Source organism: Arachis ipaensis, chromosome B8 (assembly GCF_059453495.1).
Source record: "Arachis ipaensis isolate K30076 ecotype BB chromosome B8, ASM5945349v1, whole genome shotgun sequence".
Taxonomy (NCBI): Eukaryota; Viridiplantae; Streptophyta; class Magnoliopsida; order Fabales; family Fabaceae; genus Arachis; species Arachis ipaensis.
The window spans coordinates 138,056,452-138,069,117 of NC_142443.1; the positions used below are offsets into that span (position 1 = coordinate 138,056,452).

The window sequence follows — 12,666 nt, forward strand, 5'->3', positions numbered from 1 at the left end:
GGCTTAAACATCTAGTTTATACTTTTCTTTCCGATTTTAAATTTTAAAATTTCATGATTTTTCTAGAAGGGAAAAATGAAAATAATTTTTTTGGCAAAATTTTATAGACAAACTAATTCAAACAAAAATAGAAGAATGAAAATTAGAAGCTAAACAAATCTCTTATCATTTGCCAATTTGCGTATAGCTTATTTGCATTAAAAAAAAATGGTCAGAAAGGGTATTATATGCTAAATTACATTTCTCACATAAAAATCCGTGAGAGGGTACATGAGTGTCGATTATCAGTCCTTAACTCGGTCTGTGCCATTACAATACACATTACAAGAATCATAGGATAAAACCCAGGTAGCCAAATTTATCTGGGCATCCTATGACAATGTAGTAACTAAATCAATAACTTGACATTATTACTTCTGTAAACTCGGCACAACAAACTGCAACGACTGATCTATTGTACGTTATCCAAATTACAAGTATTGCGGCATTGTTGAATTCAACAATACACTTGGATACGTCTTGTTGTCTACTATAACTGCACAGCAGGTACTATTATGGATCCGGTGTCAAGTACTCTTGGAAGAATCTGCAACAAAGCAATGACTGAGATCTGGGGGGTTGAAGAAACATGCAGCATTCAGAATTGCCAGTTAATATGAACTCAAAGCATACCTCACCCAAGCGTGCATTGATTTTCAAGGGTACAAAATCATCAGCACGTGTCTCCCCGATATTTACAATTGCAGTGGCAGCACCAGCTTCATGAGCTGCCCTGTGAAAATTTTAATATATGCAATTATGTCAGATACCACTGACCAAATAGAAAGACAACCTATTGATTGTAAATCATCTCATATTTCCATGCATTAATGGTACACAGCACACTAGCGCTTTGTGGAATGCATGTGAATGAATTCCTATCCTAGTCAATTATCTAATTCGAAATATTGATCTATATTCTATATATTTGTTCATTCATATGTAAAGCAGCATTATTAATCTCAGAAGCAGCATCATCAAAGTTGATTTATTTTGCATGTCAATAATAATACTTTAATAAAGTAGATGAACTTGTCAGAAAATTATAGTGTATTAATCTTGAGCAATGTTGATAGGGATCTGATAGGACCCCTGTAAAGAGGACACTGCCCTAGATGATGAAGGATTTTGCTGTCACATTGGACTCTATCAACTGTTTGTGGGAGGACCTACACATTTTGAAATCTACCTGACAAGTCGAAAAGCAGAGAAGGTCATCAGAGAGGATCCTAGCACAAGCAAAGCATCACATCTTTTAGATGCTTCCATTGCCATATCAGCTCTGTCCTTGGGAACATTATCACCAAAGAAGACAACCTGCATAAAGCATCCCACATGTGATTTACGCAGGCAGTTTAAACATGGCGGAACAAAATTAGACACCAATCAAAATGATCAGGTAAGAACAAAGCACATGGCTGAACAATTATGAATTTACTTTTCATGGAATAACTTTGTTCATTGGTTATGTGTTGACCCATCAAATAGTAAATATTATAAGGGGAGTAAAAGTTCATTGATTATGCTTCAATTCTATGGTCTGCAATTATCATCAGCTACAACAATAGAGAATAACTTTGTACATACCAGCATGAACATATCTGCAACTTGACACAAGTAACAGAAAAACATTTCAACTAAACGAAGCAAGGTGGCCTACCTCAGGTTTGAGGACTCCGTTACACTTCTGACAGGTTGGAAGGACAAAATCTTCCTCCCAAAACTTTTCATCAATCTCAATATCACCATCAGGTCTTTGTTTCATGCCAAAGCTCTTGTCTGACCCAGGGTCTCCGTGGTCCAAATTTTCAATTGCTTCTGCCCACTGTTGTATAACATCAATTTCACAAAAAAAAAAAAAAAAAAAAAAGATTCATTACGAAATGGAATATCAGAACAGATGCATGCAGTTGTATTGTATCATTCTGGGAAAGAAAAACTCCAATAACTACTTAAAGGATTGATAAAATGAGTTTATGATGAAGCAATTAGGTTTTTGGATTATTTTCTTTTAGATCCAGTCTTGATGCAAGTTACGCTCATACATTTAATACTCGGAACACATATCACTTCATTAGGCACACAAGATAATGATATAAATGGTTGAAACATATGAACATAATTGTAAAGATAACTCGAGGACTGCCTTCATCATCATTTAATAATAATAATAATAATAATAATAATAATAATATAAGTGATTTTTAAATATTTATTTATCAGATGAGATAAATTTCTTCAGAATCTAAGTTGATAATAATAACCTTTGGATTAAACTCCTTCAATTGATCCTGAAACAAGCTTCGGGAAAAGGAATGCCCACAATCTATACAAATTACAGTGTATACAGTCCCATGCAACTCTAACGGATTGCTACCGGCGCGATGATGAAGCCTGATGACAAGAAGAATCAAAATTCAGTGCTAGGCTTGCTATTAATATCTTACTTTTCCAATCAATTGTATCCAAGGCTAAATTAATGGATACCTATCAACATTTTGGGTAATCATAAAATCAATGCGGCCAGCCTTCTCCAATGTTGCCAAAGCACGATGGGCAGCACTAGGTTGTGCTGCTGTAAATCGCCTCCACCCAGCATAGCTCCTTGCCCAATATCGCCTCCGGGCTCGACTTGAACGGAGAAACTCCTGTTTAAATGTCAAAAGAAATGAGGAATAAAAGGCAGAGACTAAGATTAAATGATGCAGTTAATAATGAAATTCCTGAATACTCATTACTAATGTTGGCACAAAGATCTAGCTGTGCTTCAAAACTTCTTCGGTCATTGCCATAAACCTTAAGTTAAAAGTGCACATTGGATAGACATATTGATTTATGAAAAATTGAATCCTTTAATTCAATTATAGAAAGATAGAATTCTGGGTCCCCTATAATGACTTGCTTGGCTTTATTGAAGCTGAGTTATAAATATTCTGTTCTATACTTCTAATTGGGTATTGACTCAATAACTCAAAATAGCTTTTCTTCTCATTTGAGGAACTCAACCATATATATGATAGATATTGTGGGCAATTTTTCTCTGGACTATAATCTACTGTGTCAGAAGGTGATAAGTACCTTGAATTTCCAAGTCATTAAAGTGCAACTGATAACCTGATATCTAAAAGGTATTTATGTTTCCTATCCTTAACTTTTGTTAGGCCACATTTTTCTATCATATTTAGGCACTAGCTAAGCTGAATATAGGAAGCGAATCTGGTGAACGTGCCTTTAGATCACCTGATGAGTTATTGGTCGGAAACCGGTACTATAAGCTCCATTGGGGCTGCAATTAATAAGGTATTGTCAGTGAAAGAGAACCAAGAAGAACAACAAGCCTTGTCAAACTAAGTAACCTGAGTTTTATGGACCAATGTCCTATTGTAAAAAGGGTCAAAGTTTCGATATCATTGAACAAAAAGATTGGTAAGTTTCAATTCAGATTGTAATGACATCTGTTACAGCTTCCCAATAAACATGCTGATTAACCTCACAATATCAGTAAGTTGTGTGCAAAAGAACCAGAACCTTCGATAGTCAGGGATCCCACACTCTGTGCTAATTCCAGCTCCAGTCAACACCATGAGCTTGGTACTGTATGTTAGAATCACAATGTAGTTAGCAAACTGTTAAACAATGTAGAATATAAATGATAATTTGTGCTCTAACTCTATCTCAACATGGACCAGTAAAATTTTGAAACTGACAATAGAGTAATAACCTTTGGTCAAAAAATTGATACAAAAGGTTAACATCTTTGATACTGGGAGGGTCTGCATCAGGAACTGCTTTCTTATCCCTGAAGCTATTGTTAGATGGGGGTTTAACATCATTTGCTGGCGAGGTACCGGGGATAGAGATTCGGCATGTGGTATGTACGAATTTCACACAGCCCTTAAATGATATCAATCTTCCACCTCTTCTTGTTAAGTGCCAATTTCCAATTCTTGGTTGAAAGAAATCTATGACCATGAAAACAAAAAATCAAGAACATGATACAAAATACGAAATACAGTATAAGAACTGCTAGAGAAATGTTTTTTTAATCATTTAGAGCAGGGTAACACACATCTCTCTCTTATTGGATGGAATATGGGACCCATGTTTGGTCAGCCCCATGCTCCATCCAATGTTAAAGGAGTCTTGAGTTAGCTCAGTACACAAGCCAAGAGCGAGTCAAAATAAGACATATCTAAACTGCAATTGTAAGTTTCTCAACAGTTAAGCATAAGAAGCTTGTAAATAGAAAGAGAAACATAGTTCATACTTGCCTGTCATAACAGTCCCTAGGAAGCTCCTTGCGATCCTAAGAGACTGCATGTTAAAAGAAAACCACATTTAACAAGTAATTCAGTAATAATGCAGAAGAAGCAGTAAGGCAACTGAAAGATATCACATTACTTGAATTCTTAGGCAGTGTTTGATTTGAGAGCCAAGATATATAAATACAGGGATAGAAACACAAAGAGGATCGTTGTGTCTTGTTTGGAAAGGAAAATAGGGATTGCCTGTTCTAAAACAGAAAATTCTTGTGTTTTCTGTCACCATCGCACACACTATTACCAAACAGACACAAAGGAGTAAAGACTCAATTTGGTTCTTCAAATTTGACATAGGATATAATTTATTCTCTCAAATTTACTTTAACCCAAAATGTTCCTCTAAAGTTAATTCTTTGACTCAATTTAGTCTCTTAATTTGAATTGACCCAAATGGTCTTCCAATTTGATTTTGTGACCTTATTTGGTCCCTCAATCCCTCATCCATGCTATCATCATCATGGCATTTACGAAATAGAGATCGAGAGACCAAATTGAGCTGCAACAAGATTGAGGAACCAAATTGAGTGACAAAATTATATTTGGAATACCATTTTAAGTTTACTACCTATGATATATTCCGTTTCTGAAAAAAGAAGTGTATTTTTATTTCCTGTAACAGTTTGAACTTGGAAGTGAATTGACGTTATACTAGTACTAACCAATTAAATGAAGCTGAAAAGAGAAAAATTTGAGAATTGAGATAAATAGGAAGTTCACAGTCGAGAATTTTCATGAACTAAAAATTACAAGTTTAAGAATTAAATGCGGAACACAATAAAGAAGTTGGTGATAGGAGAACTGACCGACGTAGAGAGAGAGGATGGTGAGTGAGAATGGAAAGAGAGAGACATGGCGATGGATGAATGATGAATGGAGAATGAGAATGGCGTTCCGAGCATTGTTGATTTGTTGGTAATAACTGCCTTCGCCTGCCTCACCCACCTCTCCACGTTGCTGTCTTCTTCGCCGCCCAAACTCTTCTTTTCGTTATTACATTTTTTTTTTGGAGCTCTCAATTTTGGTGAACATACATTAGGTGGTAGTACCGTAGAACCATAACATTTTGGAAGCCTTTGGAAAATAGACTGAAATTGAGGGACAAAAATAAAGAGATAGAGATTAAAATAAATTTTAATATTATATTTACTATAAAATAAGAGATAGAATCTATTTTTATCTATTTTTTATCTAATATATTAGAATTTGATTTTTTTTTCTATCTAATAAAAGTGAGGTGTTGATTATTTATGAATTTATTTTTCTGTCAAAATAAATGTACTATTTTTTCTTTTAAGTTTATTTTATAAAAAGTATATTTATTATAATTATACTATAATTAGCATTTAAGTAATAATACATAATTATACTGATTTAAAAAATATCTTTATTATAGTTATATAAAATCAATATTTAATGCATTATTAAACTACTTATCAATTATAAATCGAAAATATTTTTAATCATTTTAATAATAATAATAATAATAATAATAATATTATGATATGATAATTATATGAAAATGGCATCCGTTTTTAATAATCAATTTATATTTCTCTAAATAAATTTATTTTAGAAAAATATCTTTATTATAATTATATTACAATATTATAATTAGTATTTAATGAATAATGCATAATTATACTAATTTAAGAAAATATCTTTATTATAATTATATAAAATCAATATTTAATGCATTATTAAACTAATTATTACTCGAAAATATTTTTAATCATTTTAATTATATTGATTTTAATTATATTGATACAATTCTAATTCTTATTCATTATCCAATAATTTTATTAATGACAAGTTGTTACCTTAATGGTGATCCATTTATGTTAATAATAATAATAATAATAATAATAATAATAATAATAATAATCTATTCTATCTATCTATTCTATTATATAAAAATCGAGTTTTTGCACTTAACTAGTGTATAAACCCGTGTTTAGTACCAAAAAATTTATAAAAGTAAAAAAAAATATATATGTTTAGATATTTAAAAAAAACACAAAAAATAATTATTATGTTAAGAAATTTATAAAATTATTATCAAAATCAAAGTTTAACTTAAAAATAGTGAGTAATAATTATTCTACACTTTTTTTTAAGTAAAATAATTATACATTGATACAGAATTTAAAATAAAATTAAAATATTTATATTAGAATCCTATTTTTTCAAAGACTTTTCTATAAACAATATTGATGGTTGAATTTGCAGACATTCCTACGTGATTCATAAGTAAAAGTTTTAAACCGCTCTTACTCTTAACTCTTGAAAGTGCCACATATAGTTGGCCATGTGTAAAAATTGGTTTGGGCAAGTACAATCCAACATGAGATAAAGTTTGTCCCTGAGACTTATTAATTGTCATGGCAAACGATACTATTATGGGAAACTGTCTTCGTTGGAATCTAACTGGGACGATTTCATTTGTTGGCACCATATTCATTCTTGGAATCAAAGCAATATGAGCAACATTGTTACCCGTTAAGACTTCACATTCTATGACATGATTTCCAAATTTCCTAACTTGTAGCCTTGTACCATTACAAAAACCAATGGATTGGTCAATATTCCTCAGTAACATCACCGAAACACCAATCTTGAGTATTAATTTATGTGGAGGCAAACCAGAGCAATTTGTGCTATTTAGTAATTCAAGACCATAGAGATCTAGTTGACTCTCCATATTTCCTTCATCCATACAAATCGAATCCGAACTAAGATATAATTTTTTTTCTCCAGGAATGATAGCCATCAGATGGTTGTTGACCTCTTCAACGATGTCCAACGTGGGAGCCAGTATAGTTCTTGCTTTGAAAAAATCCTTGAAGGACATGTTATCCAAAATATTTGGATAAGAAAAATGAACCAACTCATCAAATGCCTGGTCTGAAGAAGGAATAACAATATCTCCTGGAAGACATATCTCAAATTCACCATCCATATTGTCACATATTAGACTATTACAAACTTTCAATAAGCACTCACCAAATTGCTTTGTCTCATCTTGATCTGAAGCAGTCGTCCCTACAGAGAGTCTCATATTTTTTATTAGTTTGAGCACCTGACAAAACTTTCAAAGGTAAGACTAATTTGTCTCGATCTTCGTGAAATGATAGAAAGAATTTGTCTAAAGTCTCCACCTAGTACAACCACTTTTCCTCCAAAGGGCAAATCTTTGTTATATATTAAAGAAAATCTCATGATATCACCTAAGCATTTATCAAGCGCTTCATAGCAGTACCTACTAACCATTGGAGCCTCATCCTAAATTATAAGTTTGGCTTTCAATAGTAGCATTGCTTGAGGGGAACCAGGTTTGATGTTACATACAGAATCCTTAGTTATATTCAGCGGTATTTTGAACCTTGAGTGTGCCGTTCTTTCATTGGAAAGAAGTAAAGATGTAATACCACTTGAAGCAATGTTTAACACAATATCACCCCTTGACCGAATCTCAACAGACACAAGGTTCCAGAGAAATATTTTTCCAATACCCTCATGATCACCATACACAAAGAAAAAACCCCTTCATCACAATACACAACTGTAACAATTTTATCGAATGCATATTTCTGCTCAGGTGTTGTGATGGCTAACATGTCTGAGGCATTTTTCTTTAAATCATCCCTGTTAAGTTTAGCTCTTCCCTGATAACCCTTTCGGTTAACAAAGAACTATCAACTTCAGTTGCTAAAGGCATAGGAGGATAGTCTTTCAAGGTTTTACCATAGGAATGTAAGATCTTGTCTATATCCATTAAGCACAACTGATTAATTCATCATCTGACATGGTTAACTCTGCATATTATACGATACTGTAAAAATTCAACCAAACTAAAAATGATCAATAATGAAGAACTTTTATAATTGCAATTATAAAAACTTACCCCTCATGTTCATCACGGTTCTCTGTCGATACAAAATATCATCTGAGAGTTCATGCCAACATCTATCCCAGACATGTTCTGGTCTTGAGATATTGTTGGATGTTAATAGAATGACAAATAACCTTTTAACATATGATCTTGAGGCCTACGAACTTGCTTCCTTAATTGCATCCATAAATTCTCTGTCATCTTGCAAGAGTCCAAGGACGAAGCATGCATCTCTATACGTAGCATAAATTGTTCTTCCTACTATTCTTATATCTCAAAAATTCATACATCCTCTTTAAGTATTCAAGAGAAGTCGTTAGTAATATTCTTCGGTATTTGCTGCAAAAAACTTGGTTAAAATCCCATTTTTAAATTGCTAAATGGATTAGGCTATGCGATTTCAATTATTATGTAGCTACACATTCGCATAAGATTAATTTTTCTAAAAAATATAGAACAATTCTAAAATTGTATAATCTACAGATTATAACTGCTGAAAGTTATTTGAACATTTATTTTCTAGTGTAGATAAATCAAATAAAATGGACGTGGGGTACATGCTGTTAAGATTTTAAATTTAAATCGTCAAATAAATAAGATCAAAATTGAATATAAACTCGTCATTACCTGCAGGTACATGAGTCAACCTTCCAATTGCGAAGCCTTGCTTTCAAGGAAATCACTTTAAAGCATCGTCCTTCCAAACAAACTTGGTTAGAAACTCATCATAACTCAGACTTTGAGCATAGGGATATGACATGTTCGCCGCCATCCATCCCAAAAACATGGACTTGAGATATTGCTCTTTCGACAATATCATTTACATTAGAAGTTTCACTATAAACCACAGGTTGCTCATCCTCCAAATGGAATGGAAGTCTAATCACAAATGGTTTTTTCTCTTGGATTTCATATCCAAATAAACCAGACTGCCTCACATGCCGAAATGTACCTACAATCATAGTAATTCCTAATTTCGTCAACAACTTGTGTGGCTTCTGACGGATCACCAGTGCTGTATATGGTAGTTGTTACACAGTCATTACCCTTGTGTACATACTTAAACAAATACTTAATAGAACTTGTTTGGCATGTGTATTCCACATTTATGTGGCACCCAAACTTGAGCAACAATTCTGGATTATAAGGAACAATGAACTTATTGTCTAGTACACATTTTCTTTTCTTCACTGTTTGATCGTTATTAGTATGCCTATATTTGGAAAATCCAGCTTCATCAATGAGTGTTCGCTGTCTAAACTCTTTAGGTTAAACTTTGAACATGATCCATTCTTCATGCAAGGTGAATTCTTATTGAAAAACTGGCGTTAGCATTAGTATTCTCGGCAAGAAGGCTCCGACCTTATTTCTAGAGCCATGTCATTCATGTTCGAACCGACCGCCCATTATGCTAAATGCTACACAAACCAGAAATTGCAGGCCGACTTGTTAAATGGTCGATCGAATTGTCTGAGTTTGACATCAAATACCAAGCAAGAGGTTCGATCAAGTCGCAATTCCTTGCCGACTTCATAGCAGAATTGACGATCCCAACTGAGGACGACCATACGGTAGAATGGACATTATATGTCGATGGTTCATCAAACACTCAAGGGTGTGGCACAGGAATTCGGCTTGAGGGCGATGATGGTTTCATTCTGGAACATTCCCTTCACCTATCCTTCAAAGCCAGCAATAACCAATCAGAATATGAAGCCCTCGTCACAGGAATCCGACTTTGTTTATATCTTCATATTTCAGCCATAAAGGTATAATGCGATTCATTATTGGTTGTACAGCAGGTAAACGACCTTTTCCAGGTAAAAGATCCTCTGCTTTCCAAGTACTTATTGTTGGTAAAGCAATTAAGTTCAAAATTTATAAAATTCGAAATACAACATAGTAGATAGTTGTATTCACAATAATTCATTATATAATTCTCACACATCCTAATAATGATTCGTTGATTATATAGTTCTTTATCTTCTGCTTTAATTAGTGAATAATAATAATAATAATAATAATAATAATAATAATAATAATAATAATAATAATAATAATAATAATAATAATAATAATAATAATAATATTGTATGAACACAAGATTAATTAGTTAATAAATTGAATTTTAATTATTATGTTTTATTTTCTACTCATATTTTTATTCATTAGTTATTTTACTTTTTATATTTATAGTAAATATTGAATGTAAAAAAGAAAAAAATAATATTGATTGTTATCTATTTTGTTTATTTAGATTTATAATTAAATTTGATATAATTGTAGCAAGTATCTATAATTAATAGTAACATGATACTATAACTTTAAGATGTATAATATAATAAAAAAGAACGTAGCAATTTATATTTGCTTCCTATATAGCAATAATATTATATATATTTATATATCTCTTTTTTTAGCTCTTTTCTAAAAATATTGGCGCATAATTAATGTAGATATATAACATATATACTGAATAATTATCTCCATTGAATTAATCATAAAGGTTAATAAAAGATAATAACATAATTTTTACTTAGTTGTAGCAAGTATTTCCATTAAAAATTAAAATTGCTCTATTAAAAAAAATTATACACAGTTTGCGTATAAATGGGGTTGGGATTGAAAACTATATATCGATATCAAACATAAAAGCTTATTGCATCCATTATGGAATAATATATATATAAAAGAAAATAATTATAACAAAAAAATATTTAATATATGTGATTTAAATATTTTTATGTATAATTAATATATATGTATATATAAATAAGAAAATATTTAAAATTATTTAACAAAATTAATACATACGTACACATAAAAAAAGAAATTACTGTAATTTATGAAGATTACACATGAATTTTTTTTTTCAAATGAATTTATTTTAATTATATTACAATTAGCTCATGAATAATGTATAATTATATTATTTTAAGAAAATATCTTTATTATAATTATATCAAATCAATATTCAATGCATTATTAAACTAATTATCAATCATCGATATTTTTATTCATTCTAATTATATTAATTGATATAGTTCTAATTTTCATTCATGTACAATAATTTTATTAGTAGATAGTTGTATCCACAATAATTCATGCTATAATTCTCACTCATTCTAATAATGGTTCGTTAATTATATAGTTCTTTATCTTCTGCTTTAATTAGTGGATAATAATAATAACAACAACAACAACAACAACAACAACAACAACAACAACAACAACAACAACAACAACAACAACAACAACAATATTGTATAGACACAAGATTGATTAGTTAACAAATTAAATTTAATTATTATATTTTATTTTTTACAAATATTTTTATTCATTAGTTATTTTATTTTTTATATTTATAGTAAATATTGAATATAAAAAAGAAAAAAATAATATTGATTGTTATCTATTTTATTTATTTAGAGTCATAATTAAATTTGATATAATTATAGCAAGTATCTATAATTAATAATAACATGATACTATAACTTTAAGTTGTATAATATAATAAAAAGGAACGTAGCAATTTATATATGCTTTCTATAGAGCAACAATATTATATATATTTATATATCTCTTCTTTTAGTTCTTTTCTAAAAATTTTGGCACATAATTAATGTAAATAACATATATATTGAGCAAGTATCTTCATTTAATTAATCATAAAGGTTAATAAAAGATAATGGCATAATTTTTACCTAATTGTAGCAAGTATCTCCATTAAAAATATTGGCTAATTATTACCTTAGTGTGTGTGTGTGTGTGATATGGCCGTTACAAATCCGATGTCATAACTCGGCATTATATACAATAACTCGGCACTTTACGTTATAATTTATGTTATAACTCGGCGTTATACGTTACAATCAGACTCAACGGACTACATCCTGGAATAAAAACGTCCGACCAGGCATTATCACTAATTAAAACCTAATAACTGCTCTTCAATTCAGATGATCAATAGAATATAATCGACCATCTTCACCTCACCTATAAAGGTATGATATTTTATCCTCAAATGAGGCACTAAATTCTCAGTACTAACTTAAGCATCGGAGTGCCTTTTGCAGGTACACTCCCCCTTTATTCATACTCTCCGTGACGTGATATCTCTATGGACGAAGAGCTCGGATCATCCCAGCTTATAGCTCGGGATTGAAGGCTAAAGCTCGGCGTCAGCTCCCCTAGCCGAGGTCATGTCCAGGTAATTACACAAGAACAATTGGCGCCCACCGTGGGCCTCGAAATAAATACCCTTCTTTCTATAGGCCCCATTTCCTTCCAATGTCTTCAAACTTACCTGCACCTTTATAAACAAAGGTCATATAGTAAATCATTAAGGCGCGAAAAAGGCCGATCTATATCTATTTTCCAATCTATATCAGTCATCTCTATTTTTCGATTTATATC

At 31.3% G+C, this 12,666-nt stretch overlaps 2 protein-coding genes across 2 annotated transcripts; both read right to left on the bottom strand.

The window, feature by feature from the left end:
- Positions 1-208: 208 nt before the first annotated feature.
- SRT2 (sirtuin 2) lies at positions 209-5,400 on the bottom strand. The gene is made up of 11 exons (XM_016314587.3): positions 5,165-5,400; positions 4,311-4,353; positions 3,761-4,001; positions 3,568-3,633; positions 3,280-3,325; positions 2,527-2,687; positions 2,304-2,433; positions 1,700-1,864; positions 1,229-1,356; positions 673-772; positions 209-586 (listed from the first exon to the last, which is right to left on the bottom strand). The coding sequence occupies exons 1-11, from the start codon at positions 5,258-5,260 to the stop codon at positions 530-532; spliced, it is 1,233 nt and encodes a 410-aa protein (XP_016170073.1). The 5' UTR covers positions 5,261-5,400; the 3' UTR covers positions 209-529.
- Positions 5,401-6,528: 1,128 nt separating this feature from the next.
- LOC107611720 (uncharacterized) lies at positions 6,529-7,317 on the bottom strand. Its single transcript, XM_016313618.2, has one exon. It carries the CDS (start codon positions 7,315-7,317, stop codon positions 6,529-6,531), a length of 789 nt encoding a protein of 262 aa, XP_016169104.2.
- Between the last annotated feature and the right edge of the window lie 5,349 nt (positions 7,318-12,666).